Source organism: Oncorhynchus mykiss, chromosome 25, assembly GCF_057628025.1.
Source record: "Oncorhynchus mykiss isolate SJ-2025 chromosome 25, ASM5762802v1, whole genome shotgun sequence".
Classification (NCBI taxonomy): domain Eukaryota; kingdom Metazoa; phylum Chordata; class Actinopteri; order Salmoniformes; family Salmonidae; genus Oncorhynchus; species Oncorhynchus mykiss.
In genome coordinates this window covers 89164187-89187500 of record NC_143046.1, presented here as the reverse complement: position 1 = coordinate 89187500, position 23314 = coordinate 89164187, and the positions used below count along the sequence as shown (strand labels likewise).

The 23314-nt window shown below is 42.8% G+C and overlaps 1 protein-coding gene across 2 annotated transcripts in view; it reads right to left on the bottom strand.

Moving 5' to 3' along the window:
• Window positions 1-23314, bottom strand: part of zfyve26 (zinc finger, FYVE domain containing 26) — a 112412-nt gene that overhangs the window by 30543 nt on the left and 58555 nt on the right. For both annotated transcript variants that reach the window (XM_090221387.1, XM_090221389.1), the window contains exons 22-32: window positions 22850-23049; window positions 22228-22332; window positions 21795-21917; window positions 10535-10711; window positions 9675-9770; window positions 7728-7881; window positions 4915-5007; window positions 3345-3526; window positions 1878-2020; window positions 1471-1499; window positions 952-1088 (exon numbers count right to left, since the gene is read on the bottom strand). In XM_090221387.1, the coding sequence (XP_090077513.1) occupies window positions 952-1088; window positions 1471-1499; window positions 1878-2020; window positions 3345-3526; window positions 4915-5007; window positions 7728-7881; window positions 9675-9770; window positions 10535-10711; window positions 21795-21917; window positions 22228-22332; window positions 22850-23049 (1439 nt within the window). The remainder of the gene's footprint in view (window positions 1-951; window positions 1089-1470; window positions 1500-1877; window positions 2021-3344; window positions 3527-4914; window positions 5008-7727; window positions 7882-9674; window positions 9771-10534; window positions 10712-21794; window positions 21918-22227; window positions 22333-22849; window positions 23050-23314) is intronic.

The window sequence follows — 23314 nt, the reverse complement described above, 5'->3', positions numbered from 1 at the left end:
TTTCGGCCTCCTGAGAGGGAAGAGGCGTTGTCGTGCTCTCTTCACGACTGTGTTGGTGTGTTTGGACCGTGGTAGGTCCTGAAGTGATGTGGTCTGTCTCCACTACAGATCTGTCGATCTCAATGGGGGCGTGCTCAGCTCTCCTTTTTCCTGTTGTCCACCGATAATCTCCTTTGTCTTGCTGACGTTGAGGGAGAGGTTGTTGTCCTGGCAGAGACCACACTGCCAGGTCTCTGACCTCCTCCCTATAGGCTGTCTCATTGTTGTCGGTGATCAGGCCTACAACTTTTGTGTCGTCAACAAACTTAATGATGGTGTTAGAGTCATGCTTGGCCACACGGTCGTGGGTGAACAGGAAGTACAGGAGGGGACTAAGCACGCACCCCTGGGGAGCTCCAATGTTGAGGATCAGCGTGGTAGATGTGTTGCTACTTACCCTCACCACCTGGGGGGCGGCCCGTCAGGAAGTCCAGGATCCAGTTGCAGAGGGAGGTGTTCAGTCCCAGGGTCCTTAGCTTAGTGATGAGCTTTGAGGGCACTATGGTGTTGAGCGCTGAGCTGTAGTCATGCATTCTCACATAGGTGTTCCTTTTGTCCAGGTGAGAAAGGGCAGTGTGGAGTGCAATAGAGATTGCATCATCTGTGGATCTGTTGGTGCGGTATGCAAATTGGAGTGGGTCTAGGGTATCCGGGATGATGGTGTTGATGTGAGCCATGACCAGCCTTTCAAAGCACTTCATGGCTACAGATGTGAGTGCTACGGGTTGGTAGTCATTTAGGCAGGTTACCTTAGTGTTCTTGTTGTCTGTAGTTATAATTGACCCGTTCATTGTAGAAATCTGTCTGTAGTTATAATTTAACTGACCTGTTCATCGTAGAACTCTGTCTGTAGTTATAATTTAACTGACCTGTTCATAGTAGAACTCTGTCTGTAGTTATAATTTAACTGACCTGTTCATAGTAGAACTCTGTCTGTAGTTGCAGGTTGTCTGTAGGGTTGGTGCTGAGGTGAAACTGACGGTGAGTGACCTCTGGCAGGTGAAGCATTGAATCTAACACTCCCTCTGTTGACATAGGACTACCTGCAACTGGGTCAGGGAGAGAGGGGGGACAGGGAGGAAGACGAGGAGTGAGAGGGAGAGGGGGGAGGGGGAGAGAGAGGGAGATGAAGAGGGGAGAGACAGGAAGAGGAGAGAGACAGAGGAAGATGGGGAGAGACAGAGGAAGATGGGGAGAGAAGGGAAGAGAAGAGAAGAGAGAGCGAGAGCGAGTCACGCACTATCCAAGGACTACAAATTGTGATAAGCTAACCGGCTAGTTAAATCTGGGACATTTACAGAATGTTAATCAATGTGCATTGTTCCCATGTCAAATAAACCTTCACATTACAGTAGCTGAAGAGGCAGTAGCCTTAGGAAGACATTTCATACTAACGTCTGTTATGAATATGAATATGATAGCGCCCTTTACCTTCAGCTTGTTCCAGCGTGTCATCAGAACTGTGATGAAACAAACAAAATAGAAAAATCAGTGATATGTTACCTTGGGAGGTCAATATACAGAGATTGTGATATGTCACCTTGGGGTAAATATACAGAGATTGCGATATGTCACCTTGGGGTCAATATACAGAGATTGTGATATGTCACCTTGGGGTCAATATACAGAGATTGTGATATGTCACCTTGGGGTCAATATACAGAGATTGCGATATGTCACCTTGGGGTCAATATACAGAGATTGCGATATGTCACCTTGGGGTCAATATACAGAGATTGCGATATGTCACCTTGGATTAATATAGAGAGATCGTGACAAACGACAGTGAATAAAGCAGTGTGTAGGTTTTTACTGCCAGTACGGTCTAAGGGTCTTACTCTGGATGGAAGTGGCTGTAACACTGGTCACACACACGCACTTCCTTCTCCTCCTCAGTGCAGCCCTCTACCGCCATCTTGTGGTCGGAGCAGGCATGGCACACCAGACGACCACACCTCCTGCAGTGGTGACGCCTGTTGAACTGAGGAGGACAATGGAGAGTCAGTTTCACACAACAAATCATGAGCCGGTTCACCCAACACAGATGAAGTCTATTCCTGTACTGAACACCAATGAGCAGCCTTAATCTGTTTGTGGGAAACCAATGAGCAGCCTTAATCTGTTTGTGGGAAACCAATGAGCAGCCTTAATCTGTTTGTGGGAAACCAATGAGCAGCCTTAATCTGTTTGTGGGAAACCAATGAGCAGCCTTAATCTGTTTGTGGGAAACCAATGAGCAGCCTTAATCTGTTTGTGGGAAACCAATGAGCAGCCTTAATCTGTTTGTTGGAAACCAATGAGCAGCCTTAATCTGTTTGTGGGAAACCAATGAGCAGCCTTAATCTGTTTGTGGGAAACCAATGAGCAGCCTTAATCTGTTTGTGGGAAACCAATGAGCAGCCTTAATCTGTTTGTGGGAAACCAATGAGCAGCCTTAATCTGTTTGTGGGAAACCAATGAGCAGCCTTAATCTGTTTGTGGGACACCAATGAGCAGCCTTAATCTGTTTGTGGGACACCAATGAGCAGCCTTAATCTGTTTGTGGGACACCAATGAGCAGCCTTAATCTGTTTGTGGGAAACCAATGAGCAGCCTTAATCTGTTTGTGGGACACCAATGAGCAGCCTTAATCTGTTTGTGGGAAACCAATGAGCAGCCTTAATCTGTTTGTGGGAAACCAATGAGCAGCCTTAATCTGTTTGTGGGAAACCAATGAGCAGCCTTAATCTGTTTGTTGGAAACCAATGAGCAGCCTTAATCTGTTTGTTGGAAACCAATGAGCAGCCTTAATCTGTTTGTTGGAAACCAATGCCACAATTTTCTCTTTGTAGGAGCCATTCACTATCCACCACTCACTCATTCATTTAGTGTCCACCACTCACTCATTCATTTAGTGTCCACCACTCACTCATTCATTTAGTGTCCACCACTCACTCATTCATTTAGTGTCCACCACTCACTCATTCATTTAGTGTCCACCACTCACTCATTCATTTAGTGTCCACCACTCACTCATTCATTTATCCGCCACTTATTCATTCATCAAGTGGCTTATTTTAGCCATTCCACTCTATAATATAATAAATATATATATATTATATAAATATATATATTATACAGTATATATAAATATATACCATTTAGCATATGCTTTTATCCAAAGCGATTTATGCATACTAGAGGTCGGCCTCTAATACATACTATGGGTGGTCCCGGGAATCGAACCCACTACGCCAAGCGCCATGCTCTACCAACTGAGCTACAGGGGACCAGACTCTAGACTTTCACGGGGGCCTTATTCTCACCATGGTGAAGCGTTCTCGCTGGCAGACCATGCAGACATGCTGCTGGTTGTCTGGGACCCAGTCCTTACGAACCGGGGCTCTGTCTGGGGGCTGGAACTGATCGGGGGAGCGCTGGATTCTCCTGCCGGTCGACCCTCTGTCCAGGGAACTGCTGGAGGACGAGGTGTGCATGGGGGTACTACCTGGAGTTAGAAGACGGAAACAACATCGTTATCTTCACAATGTATTCTGTAAAATCGGATGTGCTGTACATAGCATTAAGGGCAATGTAGTACATAGCATTATGGGTACTGTAGTACATAGCATTATGGGTTCTGTAGTACATAGCATTATGGGTTCTGTAGTACATAGCATTATGGGTTCTGTAGTACATAGCATTATGGGTTCTGTAGTACATAGCATTATGGGTACTGTAGTACATAGCATTATGGGTACTGTAGTACATAGCATTATGGGTACTGTAGTACATCTTGCCACAGTAACCACGTGCAACAAAAGAAGATCAAACATTTGAATGATTACACACAGACAAGAATAGAGTATAATAAACTACAGTACAATAGAATGAACTATAATAGAATACAGTATACTAGAATAAACTATAATAGACTAGAATAGAGTATAATAAACTACAGTATACTAGAATAGAGTATAATAAAATACAGTACAATAGAATGAACTATAATAGAGTATAATAGAATACAGTATACTAGAATAAACTAGAATAGAGTATAATAAACTACAGTATACTAGAATATAGTATAATAGAGTATAATAAAATACAGTATACTAGAATAAACTATAATAGACTAGAATAGAGTATAATAATCTACAGTATACTAGAATATAGTATAATAGAATAGAGTATAATAAAATACAGTATACTAGAATAAACTAGAATAGACTAGAATAGAAAATTATAGAATAATAAAATAGTGTATAATAGAATATAATAAACTAGAATATAGTATAATAGAATAGAGCATAATAAAATGTAGTATAATAAAATAGAGTATAATAGAAAATAATATGATAACCTAGAATAGAGTATAATAAACTAGAATAGAGTATAATAAACTAGAATAGAGTATAATAGAGTATAATAGAACATAATAGAATAGAATATAATAGAGTATAATAAAGTATAGTAAACTAGAATAGAGTATAATAAAATAGAGTATAATAGAATAGAGAGTATAATAGAACAGAGTATAATAAACTAGAAAAGAGTATAATAAACTAGAATATAATATAATAAACTAGAATAGAGTATACTAGAATAGAATATGATAAAATAGTTTATAATAGAACAAAATAGAATAGAAGAAAGTATAATAGAATAGAGTATAATAGAATAGAGTATAATAGAATAGAGAGTACAATAGAATAGAGAGTACAATAGAATAGAGTATAATAAAGTATAATAAACTAGAATAGTATAAGAGACTAGAATAGAGTATAATAAACTAGACCAGAGTATAATATAATAGAATATAATAAAGTATAATAAACTAGGTTAGAGTATAATAAACTAGAATATAGTATAACAGACAATAGAATGATCTCTGACCTGCAGTAGGTGGAGGTGTTCCCATCCTAGAGGGGGTGGATGGACAGCTGTCCTGGGCTGGACACTGGTCATCCTGGAGACTGATCACAGAATCTGGGGACAGAGAGAGGTCGAAGTTTTAACGTTGTAGACTTGTACACATCATATCTAAAAAAGTCCAAATGTGTAAATTCAGTGTTGGGGGAACGTAACTTTTTAAAGTAACTCGTGACATTACAACATTACTATGTAATGTAACACACTAAATGACATGTGTTAACAAAAACAGAAAACCCTCTGAAGATGCCCTAGCGTGTGTCGGTCATTAGAATGGCTTGCATAGTAACCGGAAGGTTGCAATTTCAAATCCCCGAGCTGACAAGGTACAAATCTGTCGTTCTGCCCCTGAACAAGGCAGTTAACCCACTGTTCCTAGGACGTCATTGAAAATAAGAATTTGTTCTTAACTGACTTGCCTTGTTAAATAAATATATGCCACTCGTCTATATCTCTACAACAACTAATGTATTAAAGACAGAAGCAATATATCCTTTACAATACTTTAAATAAATGATATACAGTTGAAGTCGGAAGTTTACATACACCTTAGCCAAATACATTTAAAACTCAGTTTTTCACAATTCCTGACATTTTAATCCGAGTAAAAATTCCCTGTTTTAGGTCAGTTAGAATCACCACTTTATTTTAAGAATGTGAAATGTCAGAATAATAGTAGAGAGAATTATTTCTTTCAGCTTTTATTTCTTTCAACACATTCCCAGTGGGTCAGAAGTTTACATACAGTCAATTAGTATTTGGTGGCATTGCCTTTAAATTGTTTAACTTGGGTCAAATGTTTCGGGTAGTCTTCCACAAGCTTCCAACAATAAGTTGGGTGAATTTTGGCCCACTCCTCCTGACAGAGCTGGTGTAACGGAATCAGGTTTGTAGGCCTCCTTGCTCGCACACGCTTTTTCAGTTCTGCCCACAAATGTTCTATAGGTTTGAGGTCAGGGCTTTGTGATGGCCACTCTAATACCTTGACTTTGTTGTCCTTAAGACATTTTGCCACAACTTTGGAAGTCCATTTGGAAGACCCATTTGCGACCAAGCTTTAACTTCCTCACTGATGTCTTGAGATGTTGCTTCAATATATCCACATAATTGTCCTCTCATGATGCAATCTATTTTGTGAAGTGCACCAGCCCCTCCTGCAGTAAAGCACCCCACAACATGATGCTGCCACCCCCGTGCTTCACGGTTGGGATGGTGTTCTTCGGCTTGCAAGCCTCCCCCTTTTTCATCCAAACATAACGATGGTCATTATGGCCAAACGGTTCTATTTTTGTTTCATCAGACCAGAGGACATTTATCCAAAAAGTACGATCTTTGTCCCCATGTGCAGTTGCAAATCGTAGTTTGTCTTTTTTATGGCGGTTTTGGAGCAGTGGCTTCTTCCTTGCTGAGCGGCCTTTCAGGTTATGTCGATATAGGACCTTCAGGCGTTTGGACATTGCTCCCAAGGATGAACCAGACTTGTGGAGGTCTCCCCAAAAATATTCTGAGGTCTTGGCTGATTTCTTTTCCTTTTCTTCAACCAATTCAAAGTAACACGGCTACTTCCACGATAAAGGCTATTGTCGCTGCCATCTCACTAACTATCTATCTAGTTACCATGCCAACTCCCCGCCACAACGTTCATGCAGGAACAGGAAGAGCGCGATGAACGTAGCCTTAGGATGAAGGGATTTTATTATTTATTATTTGTGCCAACAAAGAGAAAGGACAATAATATTGTAAAAGTAACTAAGTAACTCGTTAATTAAATTGAAAAAAATGAATGAGTTTTGGTAACTAGTTATCACAAAAAAAAAGTAAGAGTACTTGGTAACTAGTTACTTCCAACACTGTCCTGACAGAGCAAGGTAGTCGTGAGGTAACAAAGGAAGCCTGATTTTACTCTATAATAACGGATTGGATTGTATATAAAAACCAATCAAGGTACTCAAAGCACTTTACAAAGTAAGAGGGAATTTCACCTCATCCACCCAATTGGATGACGCACGGCAACCATTTTGTACCGGAACGTTTACCACACATCACCACAACTCATAGACACATCTTGTGAGATTGGACAATCACACATCCATAGCACATTTGACTTACAATATGAGTGGTTGTGAAGACCGATGACCGAGTCTGGGGAGACAGGGAGAGACATCCATAGTACAAGCCTGTGCATTAGTGACATAACACACTTTTTTTCCACTGTCGTGCCGACCTGAACCGTAACTTGCCGGCTTGCACATTTCCAGAAAGTTCCAGAAACAATGGTGGACGCATTAACCAGGCCAGAGGAGTACAGGTCGTGTGAACGGCGACTCACAATCATGACACAACATCCTTCCCAAACATTAGGCTATTGTTCTCTCCCTCTCTTCTCTTTATTTTAAACTCTCCATTTCGCAGCTTTTCTCTTATCGAAATAAACTCAAGACATCGTCCTTTCTCGCCTCGGTGGATCGACCTAAACTTTTTCTGCCCAAATTTCCCAAAAGCATTTGGCGTGTATTTGCCCACCCGGACAATTAGGCCCTAAAGCTTAGGCAGATCAAATATATGAAATCGCACAATAATTATACATTTGTTGAAATTGTAATACATCACTTCCTCTTTACTCAACCCAACAGCCCTTCATCCACACAATATTTTAATGAACCCCTAAACCCACCCGACCCACAGATATAACACCAGGGGGGGGGGGGGGGGTCTGCGGGTTACGGGTCAACCCGCGATTCACTAGTGTGTTTGGGTGTCGTGCGCTTGGTACTGACCGGAGCGAGACTTCTCCCTGGGTGCGTAGGGGAAGTCCAGGGCCTTACAGGCGTAGTTGGAGAGTAGTTTGTCTATGTCGTGGGTGGTGAAGCCGTCCTCCCGGCCTAATAGTAGGTTCTGTAACGTCCTCACCGCCACTTCAGCCCAGTCCACCTTCAAAAAGGTCAAAGTTTTCATTGAACAAATGGCAAATCCAGCTCAAGATTATATTAAACAATGTGCCACTAATAATCACTGCCACATCAGCACAGTCCAACGTAGTGGTGGTGGTGGTAGTACCAGTAGTAGTAGTAGTGGTAGTAGTAGTAGTAGTAGTAGTAGTAGCGGTAGTACCAGTAGTAGTAGTAGTAGTAGTAGTAGTAGTAGTAGTAGTAGTGGTAATAGTGGTAGTAGTAGTGGTAGTAATAGTAGTAATAGTAGTGGTAGTAGTAGTAGTAGTAGTAGTACCAGTAGTAGTAGTGGTAATAGTGGTAGTACCAGTAGTAGTAGTACCAGTAGTAGTAGTACCAGTAGTAGTAGTACCAGTAGTAGTAGTAGTGGTAGTAGTAGTACCAGTAGTAGTAGTAGTGGTAGTACCAGTAGTAGTAGTGGTAGTAGTGGTAGTACCAGTAGTAATAGTGGTAGTAGTAGTAGTAGTAGTAGTAGTAGTAGTAGTAGTAGTAGTGGTAGTAGTAGTAATCGTAGTATTGATAGTAGTAGTAGTAGTAGTAGTAGTAGTAGCGGTAGTACCAGTAGTAGTGGTAGTAGTGGTAGTAGTAGTAGTAGCGGTAGTAGTAGTAATAGTAGTAGTAGTAGTAGTAGTAGTACCAGTAGTAGTAGTGGTAATAGTGGTAGTACCAGTAGTAGTAGTACCAGTAGTAGTAGTAGTAGTAGTAGTACCAGTAGTAGTAGTACCAGTAGTAGTAGTACCAGTAGTAGTAGTAGTAGTGGTAGTACCAGTAGTAGTAGTGGTAGTAGTGGTAGTACCAGTAGTAGTACCGGTAGTAGTAGTAGTAGTAGTAGTAGTAGTAGTAGTAGTAGTAGTAGTAGTAGTAGTACCAGTAGTAGTAGTAGTACCAGTAGTACCAGTAGTAGTAGTAGTAGTAATAGTAGTAGTAATACCAGTAGTAGTGGTAGTAGTAGTAGTAGTAGTAGTAGTAGTGGTAGTACCAGTAGTAGTAGTAGTAGTAATAGTGGTAGTACCAGTAGTAGTAGTAGTAGTAGTGGTAGTACCAGTAGTAGTAGTAGTAGTAGTAGTACCAGTAGTAGTAGTAGTATTAGTACCAGTACCAGTAGTAGTAGTAGTGGTAGTACCAGTAGTAGTAGTAATAGTAGTGGTAATACCAATAGTAGTAGTAGTAGTAGTAATAGTAGTAGTAGTAGTAGTAGTGGTAGTACCAGTAGTAGTAGTAGTAGTAATAATAGTGGTAGTACCAGTAGTAGTAGTAGTAGTAATAGTAGTGGTAGTAGTAGTGGTAGTACCAGTAGTAATAGTAGTAGTAATAATAATGGTAGTACCAGTAGTAGTAGTAGTAGTAATAATAATAGTGGTAGTACCAGTAGTAGTAGTAGTAGTAATAATAGTAGTGGTAGTAGTAGTGGTAGTACCAGTAGTAATAGTACCAGTAGTGGGTCTGGAGGTGTGTGGTGGATATTGCTGCAGTCAACATGCCAATTGCACGCTTCCTAAAAACTTGAGATGTCTGTGGCATTGTGTTGTGTGCACATTTTAGAGTGACCTTTTATTGTCCCCAACACAAGGTGCATCTTTGTAATGATCATGCTGTTTAATCAGTTTCTTGATATACCACATCTGTCATGTGGATGGACAAATTTGCGAAAAATTTGTGCATATGGAAGATTTCGGGAATATTTTTATTTAAACTCATGAAACATGGGACCATGTTGCGTTTTTATTTTTGTTCACATAATACAAAAATACTATCACAACAATAATTTGGTGGCACCTTCAGGTTCATCAGGAGCTGTTCCAGCATTAATAGTGGCTCGGAGAGGAGGGGGAAGTAGTCCTGTCTGGCGCCAGGGGGGAGGGTGAGGAGGACCTAGAGGAGAGAGAAGGGAGACGGAGAGTAGAGAGAGTAGGGAGAGAGAGAGTAGAGAGAGTAGGGAGAGAGAGAGAGTAGGGAGAGAGAGAGTAGAGTAGATAGAGAGAGTAGAGGAGAGAGTGAGTAGAGGAGAGAGAGTAGAGAGTAGAGAGTAGAGCAGAGGAGAGAGAAGAGAGAGAGTAGGGAGAGGGAGAGAGAAGAGAGAGAGTAGGGAGAGGGAGAGAGAAGAGAGAGAGTAGGGAGAGGGAAAGAGTAAGGAGAGTAGAGGAGAGAGAGAGAGTAAGGAGAGTAGAGGAGAGAGAGAGAGTAAGGAGAGGAGAGGAGAGGAGAGGAGAGGAGAGGAGAGGAGAGGAGAGGAGAGGAGAGGAGAGGAGAGGAGAGGAGAGGAGAGGAGAGGAGACAAGTAGAGAGAGAAGAGAGAGAGGTTCATTTAAAACACTATCTGGTGGTGTGTGTTCCAGTGTCGGGTTCAAATCAGACTTACTACTTTAGTGACACACTCTTTCCTGATCTCTCCCGCGCTCTCCCATCGTTCCTGCGCTCGTTCTTTTCCTGCCTGCTCTTAACCGCTATGCTGCCTGCTCTTAACCGCTAGGCTGCCTGCTCTTAACCGCTAGGCTGCCTGCTCTTAACCGCTCGGCTGCCTGCTCTTAACCGCTAGGCTGTCTGCTCTTAACCGCTCGGCTGCCTGCTCTTAACCCCTAGGCTCCCCATCAACACTAGAGCTCACAGATACAATAAAGGTCATTGAATCTGCTGACCTTGGATCCCAGGTGAAGGTCGTGGATGTGGCGTCGGCGGGCGGGGGACACTTGGCACTGGAAGTGGAGAGTGAGGTAGTTAGCCAGGAAGTGGCAGGCAGCCAATCCGGGCCGGCGGTCCAGAGCGCGCTCACACACCTCCAGACCCAAGGTTAAGTCTGATAGGCCCTCCAGCAGCTGTACCAATCACAGTGAAGAGAGTCAATGAGAAACAAAGTCTATGACATAGTGCACGGAGGAGAAACAACTATAGACAGATGGGTCACATCTCAATTGTATAAACTGGATTCCTCTTCTCCTTTCCTTCTTCTGCACTGATTGGAAAGACAATGGACAGGTGAAAGGAGATTTCCTAATACCGTAGGAATCCAGCCTATTGCCTTCACCTATTCTGTTCTTCCAATAAGGGAAGAGGAAGGAGAAGAAACGGAGCAGAGGAATGAGAAGAAACGGAGCAGGGGAAGGAGAAGAAACGGACAGAGGAAGAAGAAACGGAGGAGAGGAAAGAGAAGAAACGGAGCAGAGGGAAGGAGAAGAAACAGAGGAGAGGGAGAAAAAACGGAGGAGAGGAAAGAGAAGAAACGGAGCAGAGGGAAGGAGAAGAAACAGAGGAGAGGGAGAAGAAACGGAGGAGAGTAAAGAGAAGAAACGGAGCAGAGGGAAGGAGAAGAAACAGAGGAGAGGGAAGAGAAGAAACAGAGCAGGAGAAAGAGAAGAAACAGAGGAGAGGAAAGAGAAGAAACAGAGGAGAGGAAAGAGAAGAAACAGAGGAGAGGAAAGAGAAGAAACAGAGGAGAGGAAAGAGAAGAAACAGAGCAGAGGAAAGAGAAGAAACAGAGGAGAGGAAAGAGAAGAAACAGAGCAGGAGAAAGATAAGGAACAGAGGAGAGGAAAGAGAAGAAACAGAGGAGAGGAAAGAGAAGAAACAGAGGAGAGGAAAGAGAAGAAACAGAGCAGGAGAAAGAGAAGAAACAGAGGAGAGGAAAGAGAAGAAACAGAGCAGGAGAAAGAGAAGAAACAGAGCAGGAGAAAGAGAAGAAACAGAGGAGAGGAAAGAGAAGAAACAGAGGAGAGGAAAGAGAAGAAACAGAGGAGAGGAAAGAGAAGAAACAGAGCAGGGGAAAGAGAAGAAACAGAGGAGAGGGAAGAGAAGAAACAGAGCAGGAGAAAGAGAAGAAACAGAGGAGAGGAAAGAGAAGAAACAGAGCAGGAGAAAGAGAAGAAACAGAGGAGAGGAAAGAGAAGAAACAGAGGAAAGGAAAGAGAAGAAACAGAGGAGAGGAAAGAGAAGAAACAGAGGAGAGGAAAGAGAAGAAACAGAGCAGAGGAAAGAGAAGAAACAGAGGAGAGGAAAGAGAAGAAACAGAGCAGGGGAAGGAGAAGAAACAGATGAGAGGAAAGAGAAGAAACAGAGCAGGAGAAAGAGAAGAAACAGAGGAGAGGAAAGAGAAGAAACAGAGCAGGAGAAAGAGAAGAAACAGAGGAGAGGAAAGAGAAGAAACAGAGCAGGAGAAAGATAAGAAACAGAGGAGAGGAAAGAGAAGAAACAGAGGAGAGGAAAGAGAAGAAACAGAGGAGAGGAAAGAGAAGAAACAGAGCAGGAGAAAGAGAAGAAACAGAGCAGGAGAAAGAGAAGAAACAGAGGAGAGGAAAGAGAAGAAACAGAGGAGAGGAAAGAGAAGAAACAGAGCAGGGGAAAGAGAAGAAACAGAGGAGAGGGAAGAGAAGAAACAGAGCAGGAGAAAGAGAAGAAACAGAGGAGAGGAAAGATAAGAAACAGAGGAAAGGAAAGAGAAGAAACAGAGGAGAGGAAAGAGAAGAAACAGAGAAGAGGAAAGAGAAGAAACAGAGCAGAGGAAAGAGAAGAAACAGAGGAGAGGAAAGAGAAGAAACAGAGCAGGGGAAGGAGAAGAAACAGATGAGAGGAAAGAGAAGAAACAGAGCAGGAGAAAGAGAAGAAACAGAGGAGAGGAAAGAGAAGAAACAGAGCAGGAGAAAGAGAAGAAACAGAGCAGGAGAAAGAGAAGAAACAGAGGAGAGGAAAGATAAGAAACAGAGGAGAGGAAAGATAAGAAACAGAGGAGAGGAAAGAGAAGAAACAGAGGAGAGGAAAGAGAAGAAACAGAGGAGAGGAAAGAGAAGAAACAGAGGAGAGGAAAGAGAAGAAACAGAGCAGGAGAAAGAGAAGAAACAGAGGAGAGGAAAGAGAAGAAACAGAGCAGGAGAAAGAGAAGAAACAGAGCAGGAGAAAGAGAAGAAACAGAGGAGAGGAAAGAGAAGAAACAGAGCAGGAGAAAGAGAAGAAACAGAGCAGGAGAAATAGAAGAAACAGAGGAGAAGAAAGAGAAGACACAGAGGAAAGGGAAGGAGAAGAAACATAGGAGAGGGAGAAGAAACAGAGCAGAGGAAAGAGAAGAAACAGAGGAGAGGAAAGAGAAGAAACAGAGCAGGGGAAGGAGAAGAAACAGAGGAGAGGAAAGAGAAGAAACAGAGCAGGAGAAAGAGAAGAAACAGAGGAGAGGAAAGAGAAGAAACAGAGCAGGAGAAGGAGAAGAAACAGAGGAGAGGAAAGAGAAGAAACAGAGCAGGAGAAAGAGAAGAAACAGAGGAGAGGAAAGAGAAGAAACAGAGCAGGAGAAAGAGAAGAAACAGAGGAGAGGAAAGAGAAGAAACAGAGCAGGAGAAAGAGAAGAAACAGAGGAGAGGAAAGAGAAGAAACAGAGGAGAGGAAAGAGAAGAAACAGAGGAGAGGAAAGAGAAGAAACAGAGCAGGAGAAAGAGAAGAAACAGAGGAGAGGAAAGAGAAGAAACAGAGCAGGAGAAAGAGAAGAAACAGAGGAGAGGAAAGAGAAGAAACAGAGGAGAGGAAAGAGAAGAAACAGAGCAGGGGAAGGAGAAGAAACAGAGCAGGAGAAAGAGAAGAAACAGAGGAGAGGAAAGAGAAGAAACAGAGGAGAGGAAAGATAAGAAACAGAGGAGAGGAAAGAGAAGAAACAGAGCAGGGGAAGGAGAAGAAACAGAGCAGGAGAAAGAGAAGAAACAGAGGAGAGGAAAGAGAAGAAACAGAGGAGAGGAAAGAGAAGAAACAGAGGAGAGGAAAGAGAAGAAACAGAGCAGAGGAAAGAGAAGAAACAGAGGAGAGGAAAGAGAAGAAACAGAGGAGAGGAAAGAGAAGAAACAGAGCAGGGGAAGGAGAAGAAACAGATGAGAGGAAAGAGAAGAAACAGAGCAGGAGAAAGAGAAGAAACAGAGGAGAGGAAAGAGAAGAAACAGAGCAGGAGAAAGAGAAGAAACAGAGCAGGAGAAAGAGAAACAGAGGAGAGGAAAGAGAAGAAACAGAGCAGGAGAAAGATAAGAAACAGAGGAGAGGAAAGAGAAGAAACAGAGGAGAGGAAAGAGAAGAAACAGAGCAGGAGAAAGAGAAGAAACAGAGGAGAGGAAAGAGAAGAAAGAGCAGGAGAAAGATAAGAAACAGAGCAGGAGAAAGAGAAGAAACAGAGGAGAGGAAAGAGAAGAAACAGAGCAGGAGAAAGAGAAGAAACAGAGGAGAGGAAAGAGAAGAAACAGAGCAGGAGAAAGAGAAGAAACAGAGGAGAGGAAAGAGAAGAAACAGAGCAGAGGAAAGAGAAGAAACAGAGGAGAGGAAAGAGAAGAAACAGAGCAGGGGAAGGAGAAGAAACAGAGGAGAGGAAAGAGAAGAAACAGAGCAGGAGAAAGAGAAGAAACAGAGGAGAGGAAAGAGAAGAAACAGAGGAGAGGAAAGAGAAGAAACAGAGCAGGAGAAAGAGAAGAAACAGAGGAGAGGAAAGAGAAGAAACAGAGGAGAGGAAAGAGAAGAAACAGAGGAGAGGAAAGAGAAGAAACAGAGGAGAGGAAAGAGAAGAAACAGAGGAGAGGAAAGAGAAGAAACAGAGGAGAGGAAAGAGAAGAAACAGAGAAGAGGAAAGAGAAGAAACAGAGCAGAGGAAAGAGAAGAAACAGAGCAGAGGAAAGAGAAGAAACAGAGGAGAGGAAAGAGAAGAAACAGAGCAGGGGAAGGAGAAGAAACAGATGAGAGGAAAGAGAAGAAACAGAGCAGGAGAAAGAGAAGAAACAGAGGAGAGGAAAGAGAAGAAACAGAGCAGGAGAAAGAGAAGAAACAGAGCAGGAGAAAGAGAAGAAACAGAGGAGAGGAAAGAGAAGAAACAGAGCAGGAGAAAGATAAGAAACAGAGGAGAGGAAAGATAAGAAACAGAGGAGAGGAAAGAGAAGAAACAGAGGAGAGGAAAGAGAAGAAACAGAGGAGAGGAAAGAGAAGAAACAGAGCAGGAGAAAGAGAAGAAACAGAGGAGAGGAAAGAGAAGAAACAGAGCAGGAGAAAGAGAAGAAACAGAGCAGGAGAAAGAGAAGAAACAGAGGAGAGGAAAGAGAAGAAACAGAGCAGGAGAAAGAGAAGAAACAGAGCAGGAGAAATAGAAGAAACAGAGGAGAAGAAAGAGAAGACACAGAGGAAAGGGAAGGAGAAGAAACATAGGAGAGGGAGAAGAAACAGAGCAGAGGAAAGAGAAGAAACAGAGGAGAGGAAAGAGAAGAAACAGAGCAGGGGAAGGAGAAGAAACAGAGGAGAGGAAAGAGAAGAAACAGAGCAGGAGAAAGAGAAGAAACAGAGGAGAGGAAAGAGAAGAAACAGAGCAGGAGAAGGAGAAGAAACAGAGGAGAGGAAAGAGAAGAAACAGAGCAGGAGAAAGAGAAGAAACAGAGGAGAGGAAAGAGAAGAAACAGAGCAGGAGAAAGAGAAGAAACAGAGGAGAGGAAAGAGAAGAAACAGAGCAGGAGAAAGAGAAGAAACAGAGGAGAGGAAAGAGAAGAAACAGAGGAGAGGAAAGAGAAGAAACAGAGGAGAGGAAAGAGAAGAAACAGAGCAGGAGAAAGAGAAGAAACAGAGCAGGAGAAAGAGAAGAAACAGAGGAGAGGAAAGAGAAGAAACAGAGCAGGAGAAAGAGAAGAAACAGAGGAGAGGAAAGAGAAGAAACAGAGGAGAGGAAAGAGAAGAAACAGAGGAGAGGAAAGAGAAGAAACAGAGCAGGGGAAGGAGAAGAAACAGAGCAGGAGAAAGAGAAGAAACAGAGGAGAGGAAAGAGAAGAAACAGAGGAGAGGAAAGAGAAGAAACAGAGGAGAGGAAAGAGAAGAAACAGAGCAGAGGAAAGAGAAGAAACAGAGGAGAGGAAAGAGAAGAAACAGAGGAGAGGAAAGAGAAGAAACAGAGCAGGGGAAGGAGAAGAAACAGATGAGAGGAAAGAGAAGAAACAGAGCAGGAGAAAGAGAAGAAACAGAGGAGAGGAAAGAGAAGAAACAGAGCAGGAGAAAGAGAAGAAACAGAGCAGGAGAAAGAGAAGAAACAGAGGAGAGGAAAGAGAAGAAACAGAGCAGGAGAAAGATAAGAAACAGAGGAGAGGAAAGAGAAGAAACAGAGGAGAGGAAAGAGAAGAAACAGAGCAGGAGAAAGAGAAGAAACAGAGGAGAGGAAAGAGAAGAAAGAGCAGGAGAAAGATAAGAAACAGAGCAGGAGAAAGAGAAGAAACAGAGGAGAGGAAAGAGAAGAAACAGAGCAGGAGAAAGAGAAGAAACAGAGCTGGAGAAATAGAAGAAACAGAGGAAAGGGAAGGAGAAGAAACAGAGGAGAGGGAGAAGAAACAGAGCAGAGGAAAGAGAAGAAACAGAGGAGAGGAAAGAGAAGAAACAGAGCAGGGGAAGGAGAAGAAACAGAGGAGAGGAAAGAGAAGAAACAGAGCAGGAGAAAGAGAAGAAACAGAGGAGAGGAAAGAGAAGAAACAGAGCAGGAGAAGGAGAAGAAACAGAGGAGAGGAAAGAGAAGAAACAGAGCAGGAGAAAGAGAAGAAACAGAGGAGAGGAAAGAGAAGAAACAGAGGAGAGGAAAGAGAAGAAACAGAGGAGAGGAAAGAGAAGAAACAGAGGAGAGGAAAGAGAAGAAACAGAGGAGAGGAAAGAGAAGAAACAGAGCAGAGGAAAGAGAAGAAACAGAGCAGAGGAAAGAGAAGAAACAGAGGAGAGGAAAGAGAAGAAACAGAGGAGAGGAAAGAGAAGAAACAGAGAAGAGGAAAGAGAAGAAACAGAGCAGAGGAAAGAGAAGAAACAGAGGAGAGGAAAGAGAAGAAACAGAGCAGGGGAAGGAGAAGAAACAGAGCAGGGGAAGGAGAAGAAACAGATGAGAGGAAAGAGAAGAAACAGAGCAGGAGAAAGAGAAGAAACAGAGGAGAGGAAAGAGAAGAAACAGAGCAGGAGAAAGAGAAGAAACAGAGCAGGAGAAAGAGAAGAAACAGAGGAGAGGAAAGAGAAGAAACAGAGCAGGAGAAAGATAAGAAACAGAGGAGAGGAAAGATAAGAAACAGAGGAGAGGAAAGAGAAGAAACAGAGGAGAGGAAAGAGAAGAAACAGAGGAGAGGAAAGAGAAGAAACAGAGCAGGAGAAAGAGAAGAAACAGAGGAGAGGAAAGAGAAGAAACAGAGCAGGAGAAAGAGAAGAAACAGAGCAGGAGAAAGAGAAGAAACAGAGGAGAGGAAAGAGAAGAAACAGAGCAGGAGAAAGAGAAGAAACAGAGAAGGAGAAATAGAAGAAACAGAGGAGAAGAAAGAGAAGACACAGAGGAAAGGGAAGGAGAAGAAACATAGGAGAGGGAGAAGAAACAGAGCAGAGGAAAGAGAAGAAACAGAGGAGAGGAAAGAGAAGAAACAGAGCAGGGGAAGGAGAAGAAACAGAGGAGAGGAAAGAGAAGAAACAGAGCAGGAGAAAGAGAAGAAACAGAGGAGAGGAAAGAGAAGAAACAGAGCAGGAGAAGGAGAAGAAACAGAGGAGAGGAAAGAGAAGAAACAGAGCAGGAGAAAGAGAAGAAACAGAGGAGAGGAAAGAGAAGAAACAGAGCAGGAGAAAGAGAAGAAACAGAGGAGAGGAAAGAGAAGAAACAGAGCAGGAGAAGGAGAAGAAACAGAGGAGAGGAAAGAGAAGAAACAGAGCAGGAGAAAGAGAAGAAACAGAGGAGAGGAAAGAGAAGAAACAGAGCAGGAGAAAGAGAAGAAACAGAGGAGAGGAAAGAGAAGAAACAGAGCAGGAGAAAGAGAAGAAACAGAGGAGAGGAAAGAGAAGAAACAGAGGAGAGGAAAGAGAAGAAACAGAGCAGGGGAAGGAGAAGAAACAGAGCAGGAGAAAGAGAAGAAACAGAGGAGAGGAAAGAGAAGAAACAGAGGAGAGGAAAGAGAAGAAACAGAGGAGAGGAAAGAGAAGAAACAGAGCAGGGGAAGGAGAAGAAACAGAGCAGGAGAAAGAGAAGAAACAGAGGAGAGGAAAGAGAAGAAACAGAGGAGAGGAAAGAGAAGAAACAGAGGAGAGGAAAGAGAAGAAACAGAGCAGAGGAAAGAGAAGAAACAGAGGAGAGGAAAGAGAAGAAACAGAGCAGGGGAAGGAGAAGAAACAGAGCAGGAGAAAGAGAAGAAACAGAGGAGAGGAAAGAGAAGAAACAGAGGAGAGGAAAGAGAAGAAACAGAGGAGAGGAAAGAGAAGAAACAGAGCAGAGGAAAGAGAAGAAACAGAGGAGAGGAAAGAGAAGAAACAGAGGAGAGGAAAGAGAAGAAACAGAGCAGGGGAAGGAGAAGAAACAGATGAGAGGAAAGAGAAGAAACAGAGCAGGAGAAAGAGAAGAAACAGAGGAGAGGAAAGAGAAGAAACAGAGCAGGAGAAAGAGAAGAAACAGAGCAGGAGAAAGAGAAGAAACAGAGGAGAGGAAAGAGAAGAAACAGAGCAGGAGAAAGATAAGAAACAGAGGAGAGGAAAGAGAAGAAACAGAGGAGAGGAAAGAGAAGAAACAGAGCAGGAGAAAGAGAAGAAACAGAGGAGAGGAAAGAGAAGAAAGAGCAGGAGAAAGATAAGAAACAGAGCAGGAGAAAGAGAAGAAACAGAGGAGAGGAAAGAGAAGAAACAGAGCAGGAGAAAGAGAAGAAACAGAGCAGGAGAAATAGAAGAAACAGAGGAAAGGGAAGGAGAAGAAACAGAGGAGAGGGAGAAGAAACAGAGCAGAGGAAAGAGAAGAAACAGAGGAGAGGAAAGAGAAGAAACAGAGCAGGGGAAGGAGAAGAAACAGAGGAGAGGAAAGAGAAGAAACAGAGCAGGAGAAAGAGAAGAAACAGAGGAGAGGAAAGAGAAGAAACAGAGCAGGAGAAGGAGAAGAAACAGAGGAGAGGAAAGAGAAGAAACAGAGCAGGAGAAAGAGAAGAAACAGAGGAGAGGAAAGAGAAGAAACAGAGGAGAGGAAAGAGAAGAAACAGAGGAGAGGAAAGAGAAGAAACAGAGGAGAGGAAAGAGAAGAAACAGAGGAGAGGAAAGAGAAGAAACAGAGGAGAGGAAAGAGAAGAAACAGAGGAGAGGAAAGAGAAGAAACAGAGGAGAGGAAAGAGAAGAAACAGAGGAGAGGAAAGAGAAGAAACAGAGGAGAGGAAAGAGAAGAAACAGAGGAGAGAAAAGAGAAGAAACAGAGGAGAGGAAAGAGAAGAAACAGAGCAGGAGAAAGAGAAGAAACAGAGCAGGAGAAAGAGAAGAAACAGAGGAGAGGAAAGAGAAGAAACAGAGGAGAGGAAAGAGAAGAAACAGAGGAGAGGAAAGAGAAGAAACAGAGCAGGGGAAGGAGAAGAAACAGAGCAGGAGAAAGAGAAGAAACAGAGGAGAGGAAAGAGAAGAAACAGAGGAGAGGAAAGAGAAGAAACAGAGGAGAGGAAAGAGAAGAAACAGAGCAGGGGAAGGAGAAGAAACAGAGCAGGAGAAAGAGAAGAAACAGAGGAGAGGAAAGAGAAGAAACAGAGGAGAGGGAAGGAGAAGAAACAGAGGAGAGGAAAGAGAAGAAACAGAGCAGGAGAAGGAGAAGAAACAGAGGAGAGGAAAGAGAAGAAACAGAGCAGGGGAAGGAGAAGAAACAGAGGAGAGGAAAGAGAAGAAACAGAGGAGAGGAAAGAGAAGAAACAGAGCAGGAGAAAGAAGAAACAGAGCAGGAGAAGGAGAAGAAACAGAGGAGAGGAAAGAGAAGAAACAGAGGAGAGGAAAGAGAAGAAACAGAGCAGGGGAAGGAGAAGAAACAGAGGAGAGGAAGAAGAAACGGAGGAGAGGAAGAAGAAACGGAGGAGAGGGAGAAGAAACGGAGGAGAGGGAGAAGAAACGGAGGAGAGGGAGAAGAAACGGAGGCTAACGCAGATTTATATATATATATATATATATATAGTTGTACAACTGCATAAGAGTTGCTCTCCACTTTCTGGACGATCAAGTTTTGAAATCAGTGGAATTAGAATATGATAGCTAAGGAGATGGAGGAAACACCTGTCTCTAGATTATATCTTCAAACTAAGGGCAACCGTCAAATCAAAATGTATTGGTCACATACGCATGGTTAGCAGATTTTAATGCGAGAGTAGCGAAATGCTTGTGCTTCTAGTTCCGACCGTGCAGTAATATCTAACAAGTAATCTAACAATTCCCCCAACAACTACCTAATACACACAAATCTAAAGGGGTGAATGAGAATATGTACATATAAATATATGGGTGAGAGAGGGAGAAGCATCCATCCATGTATACAGGTAAGATAGTCTAGCTAACAACATTTTCAGATATTACACATTTCTAATTTTGTCAGAAAAACATTTTAATTTCAAGTTAAAGTGTACTGTTAGCTAGCTAGTGAACGTAAGCTCGCTGACTCGCTAGATAACGTTACGTGTATGATCTGTGTAGTAATATTATTTGTATCTCAGAGCCATTTGCATTGCTAGTTATAGCCTAATGTTAGCTAGCTAGATAACATTGAACCTGGTTGGTTAGCTATCTGTAGATTCATGCAGGGTAGTAATGTAATGAGTTGGGATTATGGTTCATTGTTTAGCTAGCTAGCTACATGTTTAAACAAAAAGACTCTCACTATGCAAGTGACCATTTCAATTGAATTTTAATGATGTCACTGCGACAACTGTTGATAGACGTAGCTGGTAAATTCACTCTGGCTATCTACTCCGATTTCAGAGCACTCTCATCTGAGTGTGCCAGAGCGCAGAATACCTGACAAATTTACGAATGCTCAACATCCGACACGACCGGTGTCAGTAAACGTTGGCAAAAAAAAAACGTAAATTGTTGCCAGCAGCATATTTAGTCACCAACGCTCTGGATAACCTAACAGCCAAACCAGCTCTGCTATAGGGCGAGTAATGTTCAGAGAGCTGTTCTCTCATTTGTGTCTGGAAGTAGCTAGCAAGCTAGCCAACGTTAGCCAATTAGCTTGGGTGCTTGACTGCTGTTGTTAGGACATAATGCTCGGATCAACCCTTAAAGAGATGGGTGAGGCGAAATCTTAAGAGGGTGTGAACGACGCTGAATGGGTGGGGATAAAGCTTAAGAGGGTGTGAACAATGCTGAATGGGTGGGGCTAAAGCTTAAGAGGGTGTGAACAATGCTGAATGGGTGGGGCTAAAGCTTAAGAGGGTGTGAACAATGCTGAATGGGTGTGGCTAAAAGCTTAAGAGGGTGTGAACGATGCTGAATGGGTGGGGCTAAAGCTAAAGAGGGTGTGAATGATGCTGAATGGGTGGGGCGAAAGCTTAAGAGGGTGTGAATGATGCTGAATGGGTGGGGCTAAAGCTTAAGAGGGTGTGAACGATGCTGAATGGGTGGGGCTAAAGCTTAAGAGGGTGTGAACGATGCTGAATGGGTGGGGCTAAAAGCTTAAGAGGGTGTGAACGATGCTGAATGGGTGGGGCTAAAGCTTAAGAGGGTGTGAACAATGCTGAATGGGTGGGGCTAAAGCTTAAGAGGGTGTGAACGATGCTGAATGGGTGGGGCTAAAGCTTAAGAGGGTGTGAACAATGCTGAATGGGTGGGGCTAAAGCTTAAGAGGGTGTGAACGATGCTGAATGGGTGTAGACAAAGAAGGGCTCTCCAGGAGGTGTACCAAAACATTCAAAGGCCCTTTTCTCAAAAGTGAGGTTACAAGTTGATCGACTTTCAAAGCAGAATTACTTTCCCATTGTTCCTCAACTAGTGTATAATATACCATTTTATAGCTCTGAGTTTCTACTTTTATCCAATGTAAAAAAAAAAAAAAAACACAAGTTCAAATTTTGCAACATAAGACCGAATCGAGCCGGTCGGTCACATATGGAGGAGAGAAAGGTGAAGAAATGAAGTTTAGACAAGTTTAGACCAATAGCGATGCAGACGAAAGCCCACCTGGAAAGCGTTGTCAGTCTGTCCTTTCTCCAGCAGGTGTAGCAGGTGTTCAGTCTGCAGCTGTAATCTGAGCTGGTCTGACACAGAGTACAGCGCCATCCACTGGGCACACAGAGAAAACTCCTGACAGAGAGATGACGAGAGGACATCAAATGGACAGCAGAGGAAGCATCTTTTGATTCGTTTGATCCTTTTTTTCCAGAACCCTAAAATGTGGTGCTTTGTGTTTTTTTTGTAAATACTAAAACGTCCATTAAAAAGTTAGTGCTAAAGTTAACCTGGATAAAAAAATAAATGGGACTATATATAAACACATTGGTGGGACATACCTTGGCCTCCAGCCTCCTAGACAGCATAGACTCAAGGTCTAATAACGTCCGTGTTAACAAAAGGAAGGTGTCAGGCTATTTATTTACACCGTGTTGAGACTCACCCTGGCTTCCAACATCCTAGAAAACATGGACTCAGGGTCTCTCCTGGACTCTGTCCTCAGCTCCTGCCAGGTGGCCCACGGCAACGAAGGCAGCAGGTTCAACATCTAGGATAGAAGATTTGTTGAAGCGGTCATATTTTGTTCTTTATTGTGGATAGAGAGAGAAAGACAGGGAAGATGGCAGAGAAGTTTGTGCCAGAAGGGTGTGGGCTGGCACAGTATATGTGTGCCAAGTATTGAGATAAACTTTTGTTATTGACCAAATACTTATTTTCCACCATAATTTGGAAATAAATTCATAAACAAATCCTACAATGTGATTGTCTGGATTTTTTTCTCATTTTGTCTGTCATAGTGGAAGTGTACCTATGGTGAAAATTACAGGCCTCTCTCATCTTTTTAAGTGGGAGAACTTGCACAATTGGTGGCTGACTAAATACTTTTTTGCCCCACTGTATTTACCCATCGATATGTGTCCAGTTCCCGTTTCAATTGTCAAATAACATTTATCTACCTGCTTCAAATAATATTAATCTACCTGCTTCAAATAACATGAATCTACCAGCTTCAAATAACATGATCATAAAGTATGTAATAACTTTGATTAAATGTCTCTGCTTACCCGTTGGTAGATGTCCAGCTCCGTCTTCCTGAGCTCCAGCTCTCCCCTGAGAGAGGCCTCCATGTGGGGGTTGTTGAGGCAGAACTCCATCAGCTCCAGAGAGGGCCCGAGGGGCCAGCGCTCCAGGGCCTGTAAGGCCACACGGGCCCTCAGACATGGGTCCTGTACTCTGAACAACTGGCCTATGCTGTCTTCGCCATCTGTAGGGAGGAAGGTGGGAGGGAGGGAAATAAGAACAAATCAGCGATTGTGTCAGAAAGTTAAAAAATTAACTAGATTGGCACCAGGAATGAAAAAATACCAAAATGTCAACACAGTAGATATATTTTTTTAAATGTTATTTAACCTTTATTTAACTAGGCAAGGCAGTTAAGAACAAATTCTTATTTTCAATGACGGCCTACTGGGGAACAGTGGGTTAACTGCCTTGTTCAGGGGCAGAACGACATATTTGTACCTTGTCAG